Genomic DNA, 19,453 nt, shown 5'->3' on the forward strand with positions numbered 1-19,453 from the left:
CTGGTGTAGCTGATAAGGTCAGAGAGTGTGGACCCCATATTCCATAGAAGGCTTATTTAGGGCATAGTATGGAAAGATATTTTTGTGCAGAGGGCATGTTAATAACCAGGGCTGTGGAATTGTTAAGACAAACCTCCGACTCCTCAATTCCCCTGAATCCCAAGGCTGACTTCATGACTGACTCCACAGCACTGGCTCACTACTGAGCATGTACATAAAGAGCAGCACAGACTCATCTCAAATTAAAAGCCTAGATCCTTAGATCAGGAACAGAATAGACATTTATAGGACGTTAATAAATTTCCCAAATTCTTATGAAATCATTCATCTACAGCACATTCTGCATTGAACTACTGCAACCAATTTATTATATTTTAGGAGATGGACAAAACTGGACACTGACTCAGACTCCACAGCACTGTTAATATCACTCCTATTTTAAAAGCACCATGTGAGGACCTCTGCAGAGGGGAGATGTGGATGTGACAAGTCACCATGAATTCTGGACAAAATGGAGCCGAAAAGAAAGACCACCACAAATCAGAGAAGAAGCCACTTATAGGGTACCTGGATGTAAATGTTTATTTGTGACCCTGCCTGCGTCTCATCAGTACTGTGGTTCCTATATGGTCCGCAGTCTGATAATGACTGATAACACTAACTCCAAGCATCTCCTTACTATTGTTTCCGACATACTGAGCGCTATAGGTACATGTGAAACTAATGTATATGGGGCCCACTTGACAATACACTTGATTGCTGTACTAAGCTTGGTAATACATTTATGTACTTATGGGGATTCTGGTGATGCATTTGTGTACTGATGGTGGTAGTGGTAATGAATTCATGTACTGATGATGTTACTGATGTATTTATTTACTGATGGTGGTTCTGGTGATGTATTCATGTACTGATGAAGGTTCTGGTGCCTTATTTATGTACTATTGATGGCTCTGGTGTTCTATATACTGATGATTTTATTGGTGATGAATACAACACCAGAACAACTATCACTACAGGAATGTCACCAGTACCACAATCAGTATAAGACTACGACACCATTTTTTTTTACTTGTGCTGGTATTTTGTGGCGTAAAAGGTAACAATTTTAGTGTAACTGGTTGTTAGAGTTTGTTACCTGACCCACTGGACTAAGGGCCAGGGTGGGGTGCGCTAGGGTTCCTGTTACCTTAGCCTCTGACCAATTCCTTAGTTTGGGGACTGAGAATTACTTGGGGAAGGAAACTATTGGCTTCATCTGCCTAGGGCATCAAAATTCCTTTTCCGGCCCCTGAGCGGTCATAACCATACATACCTAAGGCTAGTGCAATGCCCTGCACATGGGGTAAGCAACACAGCTAATAAAAAGAAGTATGCTACATTTCTAATTGGAAATATTTGTTAAAAATATTATTAAACCCACTAGATAATGGGGTAGTATCTAGGAGATTGGAACACCCTTTAATCATATAAAAATGTTGTGAAGGAACCTGAAGTGAGCAGTTCATGGTGAAAAAAACAAAATAAAACAAAGCTGTTTTGTAGAGAATAATTGGCTATAATTCCTCCAATCTGATGTACAGGACTAATCAATAACCGGAACCATTTAGAAGTAGTTATTACTATGTAAGGTTCCAGCAGGAACTCAAGATGCAGCAACGCGCAGGAGGCAGAGCAAGGGTTAACAGGTTTATTGACAGGGGAAATTACTCCACGCAGGGAGATGCGAGTTAGACGATATTAAAGGCACTGCACAAAAGCAACAGTACAAATACACAACTATTTGCGTAACATGTATATCAGGAAGTCCTGACTCTGCAACTTCTGCTGCGTACTCAATAGCACGGACAACGGCGGGCGCTGCGCCTCCTCCTGGAGGTCGCTGTAAACGGTAGTCCATCTTCGGGTGACAGTGGTCGGTCTCTGGCACCTTACACTGCCCCTTGTCCATATATTAACATGACTAATTAAAGGCACGGGCCAAACAACTGTGCGGGCCAAATGTGGCTCTGGAAAGCCTGTCCTAACTGACGCGGTCAGGTCACAAAGGGTCAGAACAACCATTAAGGGTCCATGTCGGGGATGTGGGTGTCAGGCCTATGTGTGGTCTCTCCTGGGCAACGTGTGCGCGGTACTCACGGTCACGTCGTGCACAGCAACAGTACTCTCTGGCGGCCACTAGGCACACACCATAGGCTCCGCTCCCCCGGGTCCCTGCTGTTGGCAAGTGGCTCTTCCTCATTACCGTCGGGAACCTCAGGAACGAATGTCACCGGATCTTCTGGCGCTGTCTCCCCTTCTTCAGGACCTTGTGGTCGCGAAATACTTTAATGGTCTTCACGGGGGTTCGTCTCTTCCCTCCCTTCAGGCTGAAGCTCACAGACGGAACCTTTGGACCCAAGTGGGAGCTCTACCAGACTTGCCTCCACATGTCTAACCAACGCAGCTGTCTCATCGTAGTCAGTGGACACTTCCTCCACCTCTCTCCGGTGTTGGATGTCGTGGCTTCACCTGCGTCTGGATGGAACTCTTCTCTTCCTGCTATACCACTCACTGCAAGGACGACGCTCTCTCCAATTAGCTGAGCCTTCGGAGGAACGAGCGAACTTTCCCCGTCATCTGTCTTGTGTGGTGCAATTTCTGGACAGTTGTCCCACTCTTCCACACGTCCAGCACTCGCTCCGGCCTGGTGGGCGCTTTGATCTGGATCGTCAACCTCGGCGGGAAGCATGTCTCACTGGCCTTTGCTCTTCACCCCGCAAACTGAGAATAAATCTTGAGTCAAACGCTGGGGTACTCGTACTGCGTCACAGTCTCCCCCTCTCTTTGCATGCGGCTAAAGAAACGCATCCTCAGTTCCCCTACATCAGTGGGGTCTCCAAGTATTTTCAGTATCTTGTCAAAGGTGTCTCGCACCTGGGGGGGTTGCAGCATGACGGAATTCCTCGCCTCTCCGTCCAGGGCCATCACAGCAACCTCCGCCTCTAACGCAGGAGTCATGGGGTACATCCTCATTATCCCCCTGACCCGCTCAGTCCAGCTCCATAACCGAACATTGCTCTTTGTGAACTTGGAGAGATTACACAAAATTGTCCCCAGTGGTATACTGGCCCTTGGAGCTTCCCCAGCCACTTGATCTGCCACCTTTGCGTCCGTAGGCTGCATCCTGCAGACTACGCCAAGTGTAAGGTTCTAGCAGGAATGTGGGATGCAGCAACGAGCAGGAGGCAGAGCAAGGGTTAACAGGTTTATTTACAGGGGAAATTACTCCACGTAGGGAGATAAAAGTTAAACGGTATTAAAGGCACAGCACAGAATTAACAGTACAAATACACGACTATTTGCGTAACAGGTATATCAGGAAGCCCTGTCTCTGCAGCTTCTTCTGCGTACTCAATAGCGCCGACAACGGTGGGCGCTGCGCCTCCTCTGGAGGTCGCTGTAAGCGTTGCTCCGTCTTCTGGTGACAGTGGCCAGTCTCCGGCACCTTCCACTGCCCCTTGTCCATATATTAACGTGACTAATTAAAGGCACGGGCCAAAGAACTGTGCAGGCCAAATGTGGCCCTGGAAAGTCTGTGCTGACGTGGTATGTTCACAAAGGGTCAGAACAACTATTGATGGTCCACATCAGGGATGTGGGCCGGCACCGCGAGACTCTCTTTGCTGGCAACCGTAGCTCCCTCTTTCTTGCCCGTCACCACAACGGAACTCTTGGGGGGAAAGGCAGGTTGCACCGCTAACCGTTCTCCCGGCTACTCTCAGCGCAGCCCTCTGCACTCCTGTCTGCCGGCGCCAGGATCTGCAGCTTCGCGCGCTTTTTCCCTTTATCCTGCCGACGCTGCGCGCTCTTTTCAGCTTCCCCCCGCCCCGTCACTCCAGGAAGCTTCGTCTCCCTCAAGCTTCCTCCAGACTGCAGGGGAAGCCCCGCCTCTCTAATCCTTCCTCCCGGGGACCGATGATGCAGCCTCTCAAGTTCCGGACCCAGCATGCAGGTATCTGTGGTCCGCTCCACCTCCCTACAACTTGAGTTGGTTTTCTTTATTTTTAAGAGGTGAAAGTCTTATGCAGTTTCAGGTCACTTATGCCGAAATATGAAAAAAAGGTTCACAAACTTTCAAGCATCACTGTATGGGCTTGTTAGTTAATGCTGGCTGCAGTCCCTCAGACGTAGCTAGTCACTAGAGAAAAGATGCACACTTTCCTTTGCATTAAAAAGATCATTGATTCAAAGAGACGTCTAAGATTTCATGCATTATGTAGACTATTTGCCCCTACCTTGCCGAGTTCCTGTATTCATAACTTGAGGGTTTGGGAAACTGAATGAAGGAGGAAAGAAAAGAATCCAGTTACATTTGTGATAACTCTTAAATACATACTGTATATACTAGGGCTGTGGAGTCGGTAAGCCAAACCTGCGACTCCGACTCCTCAATTTCCCTTACACCGACTCCGACATATATTGCTTATATTTAAGTGAAAAATTTATTGTAGTACAATGTGAACATCAGACAATTAATCATTTCTATGATACAATAATTAAGATATTTAGATAGAACATAATATCTATTTATTGGAATACAACTTTAGAACACAAAAAACTGTAATAAATTGTAAATATGTAATACACTGTATACATGTACACATATACGTAACAGACCAAAGATTGGACACACCTTCTCATTCAAAGAGTTTTCTTTATTTTTATGACTATGAAAATTGTAGATTCATTCTGAAGGCATCAAAACAATGAATAAACACATGTGGAATTATATAATTAACAAAAAAGTGTGAAACAACTGAAAATATGTCTTATATTCTAGGTTCTTCAAAGTAGCCACCTTTTGCTTTGATTACTGCTTTGCACACTCTTGGCATTCTCTTGATGAGCTTCAAGAGGTAGTCACTGGAAATGGTCTTCCAACAGTCTTGAAGGAGTTCCCAGAGATGCTTAGCACTTGTTGGCCCTTTTGCCTTCACTCTGCGGTCCAGCTCACCCCAAACCATCTTGATTGGGTTCAGGTCTGGTGACTGTGGAGGCCAGGTCATCTGGCGTAGCACCCCATCACTCTCCCTCTTGGTCAAATAGCCCTTACACAGCCTGGAGGTGTCTTTGAGGTCATCGTCCTGTTGAAAAATAAATTATGGTCCAACTAAACACAAACCGGATGGAATAGCATGCCGCTGCAAGATGCTGTGGTAGCCATGCTGGTTCAGTATGCCTTCAATTTTGAATAAATCCCCAACAGTGTCACGAGCAAAGCACCCCCACACCTCCTCCTCCATGCTTCACGGTGGGAACCAGGCATGCAGAGTCCATCCGTTCACCTTTTCTGCGTCGCACAAAGACATGGTGGTTGGAACCAAAGATCTCAAATTTGGACTCATCAGACCAAAGCACAGATTTCCACTGGTCTAATGTCCATTCCTTGTGTTCTTTAGCCCAAACAAGTCTCTTCTGCTTGTTGCCTGTCCTTAGCAGTGGTTTCCTAGCAGCTATTTTACCATGAAGGCCTGCTGCACAAAGTCTCCTCTTAACAGTTGTTGTAGAGATGTGTCTGCTGCTAGAACTCTGTGTGGCATTGACCTGGTCTCTAATCTGAGCTGCTGTTAACCTGCGATTTCTGAGGCTGGTGACTCGGATGAACTTATCCTCCGCAGCAGAGGTGACTCTTGGTCTTCCTTTCCTGGGTGGTCCTCATGTGAGCCAGTTTCTTTTGTAGCGCTTGATGGTTTTTTGCCACTGCACTTGGGGAGACTTTTTATGTTTTCCCAATTTTTCGGACTGACTGACCTTCGTTTCTTAAAGTAATGATGGCCACTCGTTTTTCTTTACTTAGCTGCTTTTTTCTTGCCATAATACAAATTCTAACAGTCTATTCAGTAGGACTATCACCTGTGAATCCACCAGACTTCTGCACAACACAACTGATGGTCCAATTCCATTTATAAGGCAAGAAATCCCACTTATTAAACCTGACAGGGCACACCTGTGAGGTGAAAACCATTTCCGGTGACTACCTCTTGAAGCTCATCAAGAGAATGCCAAGAGTGTGCAAAGCAGTAACCAAAGCAAAAGGTGGCTACTTTGAAGAACCTAGAATATAAGACATACAGTATTTTCAGTTGTTTCACACTTTTTTGTTAATTATATAAGTCCACTTGTGTTAATTCATTGTTTTGATGCCTTCAGAGTGAATCTACAATTTTCATAGTCATGAAAATAAAGAAAATGCTTTGATTGAGGTGTGTCTAAACTTTTGGTCTGTACTGTGTGTGTGTATATATATATATATATATATATATATATATATATATATACACACACACACACACATATTGACTTATCTCGGCTAAGATAAAGCCTAGATACTCAGGCTACATTCACACTATGGGCGTAGCCAGGATCAAACCTGGGGGGGGTAGAACCTCATACTGTTCCGCAGAATTTCATACTGCACACCTCAGCTGCTGCAGAACCTCATACTTCACACCTCTACACTTGAAAATAAAGCCTGCACCTTAAGAAGATGTGGTGATGAATGCAGTCTATTTATTCCAACTATCAGTTGATGTTGATGTGTTACTGAAGACAAGCAATGCCTGTCCTGGGCGTCCTTTTGGGCAGCTATGAGGTGTACCTGACTGGTGCTAAAAAAAAAAAAAAAAAAAAAGGAGTGTTAGTCTGTGTGCTATCCGGCTTTCATTCTTTTTGGTACAGATATGATATGGATAGATATGAATAAATGGATATATAGATAGAGCAGATTTCTAATCTGCTTTTGCTATTGAAAACATTATCTATGAGCTCAAAAACAACCTTTCAGGTGATGCGGTTTTTTAAAAAGCTGATCTGCTTTTGCAACTGAAAAACGTATCCTCAAAAAGCGCAGCAAAAACGCTGTGTGTGAATGTAGCTTTAGATCAGGAATAGAACCGTCATTTATAGGACATTTCATAACTTTCCCAAATTCCTATGAAAAAATATTCAGCACATTCTGCATTGAACTACTGTACCCAATTTATTATATATTTTAGGAGTCGGTCCATTTTATACCGACTCCAACTCCGCCAAAATGAGCTCCGACTCCACAGCCCTGGTATATACTCGCGTATAAGCCGACATTTTCAGCCCATTTTTTGGGGCTGAAAGTCCCCCTCTCTCTGCTTATATGCGAGTCATATACGCCAGGGGGTCGGCGGGGGAGCCAGATCATACTGACCCCCCTGACGCGTCTCTGCATCCCCCCTGCTTGTCCCATGGTCTCCCTTCCTTCAGTGGTCACGTGGTACTGCTAATTAAACTCATGAATATACACATATTCATGAGTTTAATGAGCGGTACCACGTGACCGCTGAAGGGAGACCGTGGGAGAACGGGGCTGCAGAGACCACGCCAGGAGGGGGTAAGGGCGCGGTGACGTCGTTAGTGCGCGCCGTGCCCTCTGCTGCCTGAAGTCACTGGCAGAGGATGCGGCAGACAGCGGAGAGCAGCAATTGACCCGGGACAGGTGAATATCGCAGGTGCCGGGTCCTGAGCCAGCAACGACAGCGGCACCTGGCCCTCATAGCGCACCAGTGTCGCCGCCTGCTCAGGACCAGACACCTGGCCACCAGCGACGAGAGGTGAGCATGCCATTTTTTTTTTATTTTGCAGCAGCATATGGGGGCATAATATATGAAGCATCTTATGGGGGCAGCATATGGAGCATAATCTATGGAGCATTTTATGGGGGCAGCATATGGGGCATAATCTATGGAGCATCTTATGGGACAGCATATGGGGGCATAATCTATGGAGCATTTAAAAGCCTTGGACGTTCATCCTGTTACTGAACTGCATTCATGTTCTGGACTATTGTATCCTCAGTGTGGTGGATTGTTTATGGACCTTTTAGTTTTGCCTATAATAAAGGTCTTGGGATTGTTCACACTTCCCTTGCTCTGTTGATGGTGTGGTATCGGAGAAGGACCCCGTGACAGGGGGCATAATCTATGGAGCATCTTACGAGGGCAGCATATGGGGGCATAATCTAGAGCATTTTATGGAGCAGCATATGGGGGCATAATCTATGGAGCATTTTATGGGGGCAGCATATGGGGGCATAATCTATGGAGCAGCAATATTGGGGCATACTCTATGGAGCATCTTATGGGGCAGCATATGGGGGCATAATCTATGGAGCATCTTATGGGGCAGCATATGGGGGCATAATCTATGGAGCATATTATGGGGAAGCATATGTGGCATAATCTATGGCCCATCTTATGGGGCCTATTCTATGGAGCATCTTATGGGGCTGCATATGGGGCATAATCTATGGAGCATCTTATGGGGCCATAACCTTTATGGAACAGCATATGGGGCATATTCTATGGAGCATCTTATGGGGCCATTATTAACCTTTGGGGGAGTATTTTGTATGGAGCCTCTTATGGGGTCATCAACTGTATGTATAAACCACCACCACAGAGTATAGTCCATAAAATCAATTTTATTATTCCATCAAATATTAAAAATTAATACAACACTGCTGGACACCAATATGAACAAGTACAAAGTGTTTATCCAGAACAATATAATATTGTGGACAGAAAAAGAACCATATAAGTCAGCTCACATAAAACCTTAAACATAAATTAGCCACCATTTTAAAGAAAGTGTAATATGCTAATACATGGCCAGACTGTGTATACAATAAAGTGCTATATACTAGTTACACATCAGGCGCTAATTAGAAAAACAGTTCATTAAGGACATAAATTTAGAGCACACAGTGTGCTCATATAGCAGTATAAACTGACTTGCAGGGTATCCATAATAAAAAAAAATTTTCAACGTTGCCACAAAAATTAAACCAGAAAAAGTACACCCTATTAATATCCAAATAATATACTATAGAATAGAGGAAAAAGTGCAATGTGCCTATAGATAAATCAACCTGTGCAAATATAAGCTAAAGTGCTGAATTACTGATGCATGAATTGCACACAGGCCGCTAATGAAGACACCTCCTGAAGAAGTTCGTTACGAAACGTGCGTTGGGGCAGCAGGACACTTGTGTTATCCTGCACAGCCAGTAAGTTCATCTCTATGCCCTTTGTGTGCATTATCTTCCTCTTCATTAGCGGCCTGTGTGCAATTCATGCATCATTAATTCAGCACTTTACCTTATGATATTTGCACAGTTTGATTTATCTATAGGCACATTGCACATTTTCCTCTATTCTATAGTATATTTGGATATTAATAGGGTGTACTTTTTCTGGTTTAATTTATTTTTGTGATAACTTTGAAAATTTTTATTTTTTTTATTATTATTAAATACCCTGCAAGTCAGTTTATTACTGCTATATGAGCACACTGTGTACTCTAAATTTATGTCCTTAAGGGCCTGTCACACTTAGCGATATCGCTAGCAATATCGCCATAACGTCACTGGTTTTTGTGACATAGCAGCGATATTGCTAGCGATATCGCTATGTGTGATACTTACCTCCGACCGCTCCCCCACTGGTTATCGCTGATCGCGCGAGAACGTCCTGGACCGTTTCTCATCGTCAGCTTCCTGCTGTGGAGACGAGCGACACATGGACGCGGACGGGAGGACGTCAGGATCGCCTCGTCTGACAGGTATCGACCCCCGACCCCTGCGATGTCGCTGGTGAGATCTGCCTGTGTGGCAGCTCACTAGCGACCACTTAGCGATGCACCAGCGATCCTGACCACGTCATATCGCTGGTCGGGATCGCTGGTGCATCGCTAAGTGTGACAGTACCTTTAATGAACTGTTTTTCTAATTAGCACCTGATGTGTAATTAGTATTTAGCACTACAGCACTTTATTTGTCTATTGTTTACACAATCTGGTCCATGTATTCGCATATTACACTTTCTTTAAAATGGTGGCTAGTTTATGTTTAAGGTTTTATGTGAGCTGAGTTATTTGGTTCTTTTTCTGTCCACATTATTATATTGTTCTGGATAAACACGGTGCTCCTGTTCATATTGGTGTCCAGCAGTGTTGTATTAATTTTCTGATGGAATAATAATTTGATTTTATGGACTATACTCTGTGGTGGTGGTTTATATACTTCCTCTCGTTGTGCTCTGGTTCAATTGTATTGTGAGTTTTTGTCCTTGGAAATATTATTTTGGGACTTTTTGTGTTTCAACATTTCTATGCAACTGGATATTTTGATGGCAATTTGTGATTTAATTGACGCATTAATCAAATTAAACGGTTTCTCCGAAAGTTGTGAATCCTTTTAAATATTAAATCTGGTTCTAAATAACTTTATTTAGAAACAAGGCATGCTAGATGTACTGAACTCTGTCAGGATTTTAAAGATGGGGAACTGCCATGTTGCAGTGTGCAACCGTCATAGATTGCAGAGGACACGCAGTAGGATGGACAGACATACTACTTGCTCTGCACTAAACCTGTAAGGATGTTGATATTCAGTCAGCTAAAGAAAGGTGTTCATTTTCTCCTTTAGTCCGGCTCTACTAAGTGTCCTCTCAGGTTGACTGAACAGAGAAATGATGCCTGGCAGGACGCTGCTCTGACCTGATGTTCTTCAAGCAGACCGTCCTACTGCGTGTCCTCTGAAATCTAGGACGGGCTGCACACTTGATTTATGGCAATTGCCATGTTTTAAATCCTGACAGAATATAAAGCATACCTTTTTGCTATATAAAGGTATTTAGAAAAGAATTGTAATATTTAAACACGCATTTATTTTATAAGAATTATTGGAGAACCCCTTTAAAATGTTTTGCACAATTATCAGGATATGGATGCAAAAAGGAGAAGGTGTTAAAGCCCTAGAAGTTGAAGTCATTTTTACATTTTTCATCCACCGTCCATGATCCATTGGCATTTGTCACTATATTCGCAGATCCACCATTTCTTCCCGTCGAGAAAGCCGTGTGAGGACATGTTTTTCTGTGGTGCAAGACGAAAGTTTTATTGTAAACAGTTTGGGGTACGTATGACTTTTTTTTTCAATCAGGTAATTTTTTATTGAACATTTTCAAAAGCTGAAAAAACAGGTAAAATTCCCAAACAATGTATTACATAAACACATTAAAACCCCATAAAATTCCCTCCCATCTCACCCCCCACCCTACCTATACTTTTTGATCACATTGTATTCCATTTTCTTTCGGTGGGAAAGGAACAACTGAAACCAGAAATTCATGCAAAAGTAATTTTTTATTAGTTTCACGACTTTCACTTTTCAGCATAATTACATCATCTTTTAATAGTTCCTAACAAACAGCAGTATCTATTATGTGAATCCTTTTAAGTATTCGATTCCAAAACGTTGGAAAAAGGAGAGATTAAAAGACCGTTTTCCCTGGTAAAATGCACATCAATAACAGGAGTACTATGAGGACTAGTCTGGAAGACTTCATTAAGGCTCACTCTGTGATGAGAAACCATCTCCAGCTAGCGATCATGTGGAAAAGGGCCGACGGGGTGATTGTCAGCCCCCTTGCCTTGTCCAACCACTTAAGCTAAAAGATGCTAATGACCATTATCTTCAAGTTAGGAAATTACCGGTCTGTATCAGTTGTAATGACAATATATCTATCTATATATATATATATTTTCATCATTATCAGCCACCGTGTATCACCACCTGGGCCAGCTCTATACACTCCATCTCGACATCAAAAAAGAGGAGAGAATGGAGGTAGTGAGAAAACAAGCGGGTGAGAAGGTGTCTTCGTCAGCACAGAATAACTACTCAAACCAAGCGCAGGTCATATATGATAATGCCCAGTATCAGAGAACGAGACAAGGCGGTGACCATGGTCCAAAAACGCCTTGTGCATGGATTACCACTCCATATGCTAATCTTAAAAAGGAGAAAACGGAGTAACGGATACAAAATATATGCAAAAGTATAAATTTTATTAATACTCACATCAAGTGCTGACAAGTATACAAGTTGACTAAAATAGGGGGGATAAGCCCCAATGATACAACAATCAGGACAGACAAGGACAGGGTAAATAAAATGATACCAGTGCTCGAAATCTACATGGCACAACGTTCAGTCAGCCCATGGGCATTGCACATAACAGACATGTGTCTAATGGTAAAAGATAGTCAAATATGGCATACTCAATTAAATGTGTATTGTACATAGTTGTACATGTCTAGAGCGCCAAAAAAAAAAAACATCCAGAGGGGTCAATGTGCAAGTCCAATGGACACTGAACATAAGTGAATCAATGACATGTGGAAGGATTCTTACATAGTAAATAACATATGTATCAGCATATCAAAACTGCGCAATTGTGCCAGAGAGAACCCGGGAGACGACCCGCCCAGCGGTCCAAATGACCGAAGTGTGGAAACAAGTAAAGGCAGGCTGCTTACCGGGGAGCAGAGGAGGTGAAGGCCCATGCAACGACACCCGACGTACGTTTCGCGCCCGCCACAGGCGCTTTATCATGTGGAAAAGGGCCGACGGGGTGATTGTCAGCCCCCTTGCCTTGTCCAACCACTTAGGCTAAAAGATGCTAGTGACCATTATCTTCAAGTTAGGAAATTACCGGTCTGTATCAGTTGTAATGACAATATATCTATCTATCTATCTATATATATATATATATATATATATATACACTCACTGGCCACTTTATTAGGTACACCTGTCCAACTGTGTGTTAAGACTTAATTTCTAATCAGCCAATCACATGGCGGCAACTCAGTGCATTTAGGCATGTAGACATGGTCAAGACAATCTCCTGCAGTTCAAACCGAGCATCAGTATGGGGAAGAAAGGTGATTTGAGTGCCTTTGAACGTGGCATGATTGTTGGTGCCAGAAGGGCTGGTCTGAGTATTTCAGAAACTGCTGATCTACTGGGATTTTCACGCACAACCATCTCTAGGGTTTACAGAGAATGGTCCGAAAGAGAAAAAAAATCCAGTGAGCGGCAGTTCTGTGGCCGGAAATGCCTTGTTGATGCCAGAGGTCAGAGGAGAATGGGCATACTGGTTCGAGCTGATAGAAAGGCAACAGTGACTCAAATTGCCACCCGTTACAACCAAGGTAGGCAGAAGAGCATCTCTGAACGCACAGTGCTTCGAACTTTGAGGCAGATGGGCTACAGCAGCAGAAGACCACACTGGGTACCACTCCTCTCAGCTAAGAACAGGAAACTGAGGCTACAATTTGCACAAGCTCATCGAAATTGGACAGTAGAAGATTGGAAAAACGTTGCCTGGTCTGATGAGTCTCGATTTCTGCTGCGACATTCGGATGGTAGGGTCAGAATTTGGCGTAAACAACATGAAAGCATGGATCCATCCAGCCTTGTATCAACGGTTCAGGCTGGTGGTGGTGGTGTCATGGTGTGGGGAATTTTTTCTTGGCACTCTTTGGGCCCCTTGGTACCAATTGAGCATCGTTGCAACGCCACAGCCTACCTGAGTATTGTTGCTGACCATGTCCATCCCTTTATGACCACAATGTACCCAACATCTGATGGCTACTTTCAGCAGGATAATGCGCCATGTCATAAAGCTCGAATCATCTCAGATTGGTTTCTTGAACATGACAATGAGTTCACTGTACTCAAATGGCCTCCTCAGTCACCAGATCTCAATCCAATAGAGCATCTTTGGGATGTGGTGGAACGGGAGATTCGCATCAGGGATGTGCAGCCGACAAATCTGCGCCAACTGTGTGATGCCATCATGTCAATATGGTCCAAAATCTCTGAGGAATGCTTCCAGCACCTTGTTGAATCTCTGCCACGAAGAATTGAGGCAGTTCTGAAGGCAAAAGGGGGTCCAACCCGTTACTAGCATGGTGTACCTAATAAAGTGGCCAGTGAGTGTATATATATATATATATATTTTCATCATTATCAGCCACCGTGTATCACCACCTGGGCCAGCTCTATACACTCCATCTCGACATCAAAAAAGAGGAGAGAATGGAGGTAGTGAGAAAACAAGCGGGTGAGAAGGTGTCTTCGTCAGCACAGAATAACTACTCAAACCAAGCGCAGGTGATTGGTGCATCACAGCGTGGCCAAAGTTGAAATGCACCTTCCCACCCGCTTGTTTTCTCACTACCTCCATTCTCCCCTCTTCTTTGATTGACAGCCATGGCTGTGCGTGTTCGTACATACACTTTCAGGGTTAAAAAAAAAAAAAAAAAAAGAGAGGAACTAAAATGTCCCGATTATAAAAATATTTAAACACGTTGTAATGTAATAAAATATATAAAAAAAGAAAAAACCCCAAAAGGACAGAGGGAGGGGGTGAATACTTTTTCAAGCCACTGTGCATTTGCCAAGAGTAACATTTTGCCCATTTATAAATTAGATTATATGTCCATACTTTTTATAGGTAAGGTGACTTTCTATTCTCTAAGGGGCTTTTCAGGATGTCAATAGCACAACGTCATTGTTTTTCGTTATTTTGGACTTCGTCAATTGCATTTTTCATCTTAATATAAGTTTCTTTGCCTTTCTTCTCTTTTCTCCACTGTTCGCATGCATGGGGGTTGTTCTGCTATATACAGTTATTGACGCGGTTCAGTTGCACCATTACATATGGGGATTTGTGGACAGTCATTGTTATGAGGGAAGGTTCTCTGTGAGCCACAGATTTGAGTGCAAATGAAGGGGTAAACCTGACCGATATTGAGCAGTGATAGGTTCCAGGCTGGAGCGCATACAGTTGCTTATGTGCTCCAAGGTAGGTCGCACATGACTGTACATGGCCTGATATTACCGCGCCTCCGATCTCGCCTGCCTACCAGAGTAATGTGACACAGCCACATTGCGCTAATGCGTTCCAAAGAGGAGAGGGAGTTCTGTTTTTTTTTTTTTAAATTCGTTTATTGAACCAAAGGCAGGGTATACAATATGCAAACTGACAATGATGAAAATATCATGTAACACACATACATTTCTCAGAGCATTAATGTCAAACAGTGTATGTATACCAGCTGTACATAGAATAAATCATACTGTCAATTGCCTTACACTAGCCTGTGCATTATCATTCAAATAACAAAGCCTGCCAAACCTTTAAAACCTTACTACTACTATAAAACATTTCAACAATGTGTCCAAATATACAAAAAAATGACACTTCAAGATAAGACACAAAACACTATGGTGGCAACAAATTAATGAGCTCACCATTAAAGAAGCGACCCAAAATTGAATTAAAAATTATAATTTATTACAAAATCATGTTATAATAACAAGACCACATATCCATTATAGTAAAAAATACCCCAATATAGGAGACTACAGCATAACCTAAACACAATATTCCTCAGGCAATAAATACAGATACCCCGAGGGCACGTCTCCTTATCAGCATAAAGATCATATATCATATAATAAATGTAATTAGTGCCCTAAAGGCATCCAACCAAAATTTATTGATCCATTTTGCTTACAAGCTAGACTGCCCTAAAAGGATCTGTACTAATTGTAAAGCAACACATTTTATCCTCCCTTTGTTTTGGGCTTAGTTTAATGTAGCACAAAACGTCCTACCTTTTATCATATAAAAAAACCCAGTGAAAAAGAGGCCTATTTATATCCCATAACATGCGGCCCATACATAGCACATAAATTACATCCACAATGGGAAACCTAAAACTGGTGAATTTATCTCATTAATCACTGCGCTTCCTTGTACGTAACATAAATGATGCGCCCATTATATCTATAACCCCTACAAAGAGAAGCCCAAAAGAGGATATATTGTTTATACCTGATGGTGTGTTTTCACGGTCCTGTCGCTGTCCCCTGCGCCCCGACGCGCGTTTCGCCCTGCTGCTTCTTCCGGGGGCGTGGCTAGATGGTGTCCGTAATGGGTTTAAATATATATAGAGAACCAATAAAAAAGCCCCTACCCCGTCATGTGACCCGAAGAGGAGTGTCGGATTATAGGCGCGTCACTACCATGGTTACCCTTACATGCTAGAAAGAAGATGACGTCTTCATTAGAGGCAGGACACTTGCGGCGCATGCGCCCATCATATGCCACCCGAAACAAATGTATTTCCCGTCCACTGTCTCAGTGAGCGGCGTCACACAATGCGCCGTCCACATCTATGACACGGCAGGAAACACCGGGGGCATTGACAGAAACGCGCATGCGCACTGCCTGTCACAATGAAAATTTCTTAAACATAGAAGAAATTAAACTAAATATACATCAGTGCATGATCCTGCAATTAAAAACAGTAACATTGAAGTAACCGGTGCAATTAAGGTGCGCTGATGTTTATTACAAAAAACAAACTTGCGGCATACATATCAAACATCCCTATATAAAAAACGCATCTTATTGTGAAAGTGAAAAAAACACCGGAAGCATTGACAGAAACGCACATGCGCACTGCCTGTCACAATAAAAATATATTCAAATGTGATTTCTTAAACCTATACAAAAATAAATAACAATGCATGACCCTTAAATTAAATCATGCATGGCCCTTAAATTAAATCATGCCATTAAAGACCATGACATTAAAGTGACCAGTGAAATTAAAGTGCGCTTATGTTTATGAAATATCAAACCATCCAAGATATTACTATATAGAGAGCACATCTTTTATATAGAAGTGACAAGTGCAAGTGAAGTGTATACTACATTAATATAAATCATAAAATTGATAAAATAAAAACAAAAAAATACATATTTTTTCATATCAACATCATCATTTCAACTCTTCCTGTTGAATCCTCTATATATTTGATTGAAGAGACATCCTTCTGCGTGATGACATAAAAACTATGTGACCTCCGAATCCAAGGCGGGAACTTGTGGGGGCATCCTAAAACCCAGAAACTATCATTATAAGCACTAAATAAAAATAAATAAAAACATACATTACTAAACAAATATCAGAATTATACCCTAACCCAGTGATTTTCAACCTTTTTTGAGCCGCGGTACACTTTTTATACGTAAAAAATCCCGGGGCACACCACCAACCAAAATGGCACAAAATGACACTAAAACAGTACATATTATACATAATTATCCCTTTCTTTTAGTAATATGCCCCATCATTATCCCCTTCTTTTAGTAATATGCCCCATCATTATCACCTTCTTGTAGTAATATGCCCCATCATAATCCCCTTCATGTAGAAATTGCCCATTCCACTACCTCCATCATTTCCTTCTCCCCACCACCCCATTATTGCCCTTTCGACAACCCCATCATTGCCCTCTCCCCACCACCGCCTTCTTATCACCCCCATCACCGCCTTCTCCATTGCCCTCTCCCCATCACCGCCTTCTCCATGACTCCCATCATTGCTTCTCATCACATCCAGCAACTCACCTACACACGCACACAAACACACACCTCTCACCTAGACACACACACCCCTCACCTCTCCTCACCGGCAGCTTCCTCTCACTGGCACAGCAGCCGCGGGGCTGAATGATGATGTCATCCAGCCGCGCCGCTGACTGCTGTGTCAGGGAGGAAGCGACACAGGAACACGGGACTGCTGCCTCTCCGACCCGCCGCCCTGCTTGCCTCCACATGGCTAATTTGCATCGCATGTAAATTAGCCATGCGGACACGCGGCACACCCGACCAATTTGTTCTAAAAAGGAGAACTTTGAAGAACAAGCAGTGGATCTTTCAAGAAGATTCATGGAAAGGGGTTATAGCAAAAAGATGATAAAGAGGGGCTATTTTAGAGCCTCTAAAGCCCCTCGTGATAAATTGCTTTATGGTCCTTCATGTCCAAAGAAGTCATTAAATCAGGATCAAGTTCGATTCATTTCTACGTATAGTAACAAGTGGAACGAACTTAAAGCTATCATATGGACTTTACTTTAAGCTGTCATGGACTTTATTCTCATTTGCACAAGGAAAGACTAGAAGCAATGGGATGAAACTGAATGGGAAGAGACACAGATTAGATATTAGAAAAAACTTTTTGACAGTTAGAGTGATCAATGAGTGGAACAGGCTGCCACGAGAAGTGGTGAGTTCTCCTTCAATGGAAGTCTTCAAACAGAGGCTGGACAGACATCTGACTGGGATGATTTAGCGAATCCTGCTTTGAGCAGGGGGTTGGACCAGATGGCCCAGGAGGTCCCTTCCAACTCTACGATTCTATGATTCTATGATTCTATGATATATAAGCATTGGAATGTTTTGCTGGTTGATCCAATTTTGAATCAAGTCTTACCCAATCAACCTTCTTTTGTAGCCAGAAGAACATCAAATTTGAAAGACATGCTGGTTCATAGTCATTTTGAACCTATTAAGTATGGGTCTGGCCTTGGAACGCCTGTTTTTTTCCCACGTGGTCTCTGCAAAGGGTGTCTGAATCATATCAAATCTACTTTTTCAAATTTTGATGGGTCACGACAATTTGAAATACGAAAACATCTTAGCTGTAATTCCCAAGGTGTTATTTACCACGCTAAATGCCCCTGTGGAAAAATATACGTCGGATTGACTACCCGAGAACTAAAGGTAAGAACCCGCGACCATGTCCGTGACATGGAAAAGGCTAAAAATAGCGAGGATACCATTTCTTTAAAACCTCTACCCAGACATTTTAAAATGTTTCATAATTGTAACGCAAGAGGCCTAATGATCAAGGCCATTGATCAGGTTTGTCTGGGTTCTAGAGGGGTTGATTTGGGTAGAGTTTTGGCTCAGGTTGAGAGTAGGTGGATTTTTCGGTTGGGGACCCTTAGTCCCAAGGGTTTAAATGAAACATTGGGCTTTTCAGCTTTTCTATAGTTATGCATATCTTGAGAGGTATTTTTTATGGGTTAGGGTATAATTCTGATATTTGTTTAGTAATGTATGCTTTTATTTATTTTTATTTAGTGCTTATCATTAGTCAGTTTCTGGGTTTTAGGATGCCCTCACAAGTACCCGCCTTGGATTCGGAGGTCACATAGTTTTTATGTCATCACGCAGAAGGAGGTCTCTTCAATCAAATATATAGAGGATTCAACAGGAAGAGCTGAAATGATGATGTTGATATGAAAAAATATATTTTTGTTTTTATTTTATCAATATTATGATTTATATTAATGTAGTATACACTTCACTTGCACTTGTCACTTCTATATAAAATATGTGCTCTATATAGTAATATCTTGGATGGTTTGATATTTCATAAACATAAGCGCACTTTAATTGCACTGGTCACTTTAATGTCATGGTCTTTAATGGCATGATTTAATTTAAGGGTCATGCATTGATATTTATTTTTGTATAGGTTTAAGAAATCACATTTGAATATATTTTTATTGTGACAGGCAGTGCGCATGTGCGTTTCTGTCAATGCTTCCGGTGTTTTTTTTCACTTTCACAATAAGATGCGTTTTTTATATAGGGATGTTTGATATGCCGCAAGTTTGTTTTTTGTAATAAACATCAGCGTACCTTAATTGCACCGGTTACTTCAA

At 42.5% G+C, this 19,453-nt stretch overlaps 1 protein-coding gene across 3 annotated transcripts in view; it reads right to left on the reverse strand.

Annotated features, from left to right (window-relative positions):
• WDR76 (WD repeat domain 76) overlaps window positions 1–19,453 on the reverse strand; it is a 286,518-nt gene that overhangs the window by 84,742 nt on the left and 182,323 nt on the right. For all 3 annotated transcript variants that reach the window (XM_073569001.1, XM_073569000.1, XM_073568999.1), the window contains exon 9: window positions 4,278–4,318. In XM_073569001.1, the coding sequence (XP_073425102.1) occupies window positions 4,278–4,318 (41 nt within the window). The remainder of the gene's footprint in view (window positions 1–4,277; window positions 4,319–19,453) is intronic.

This window comes from Dendrobates tinctorius, unplaced genomic scaffold, assembly GCF_039654945.1.
Source record: "Dendrobates tinctorius isolate UK_male_01 unplaced genomic scaffold, ASM3965494v1 ptg000022l, whole genome shotgun sequence".
Taxonomy (NCBI): Eukaryota; Metazoa; Chordata; class Amphibia; order Anura; family Dendrobatidae; genus Dendrobates; species Dendrobates tinctorius.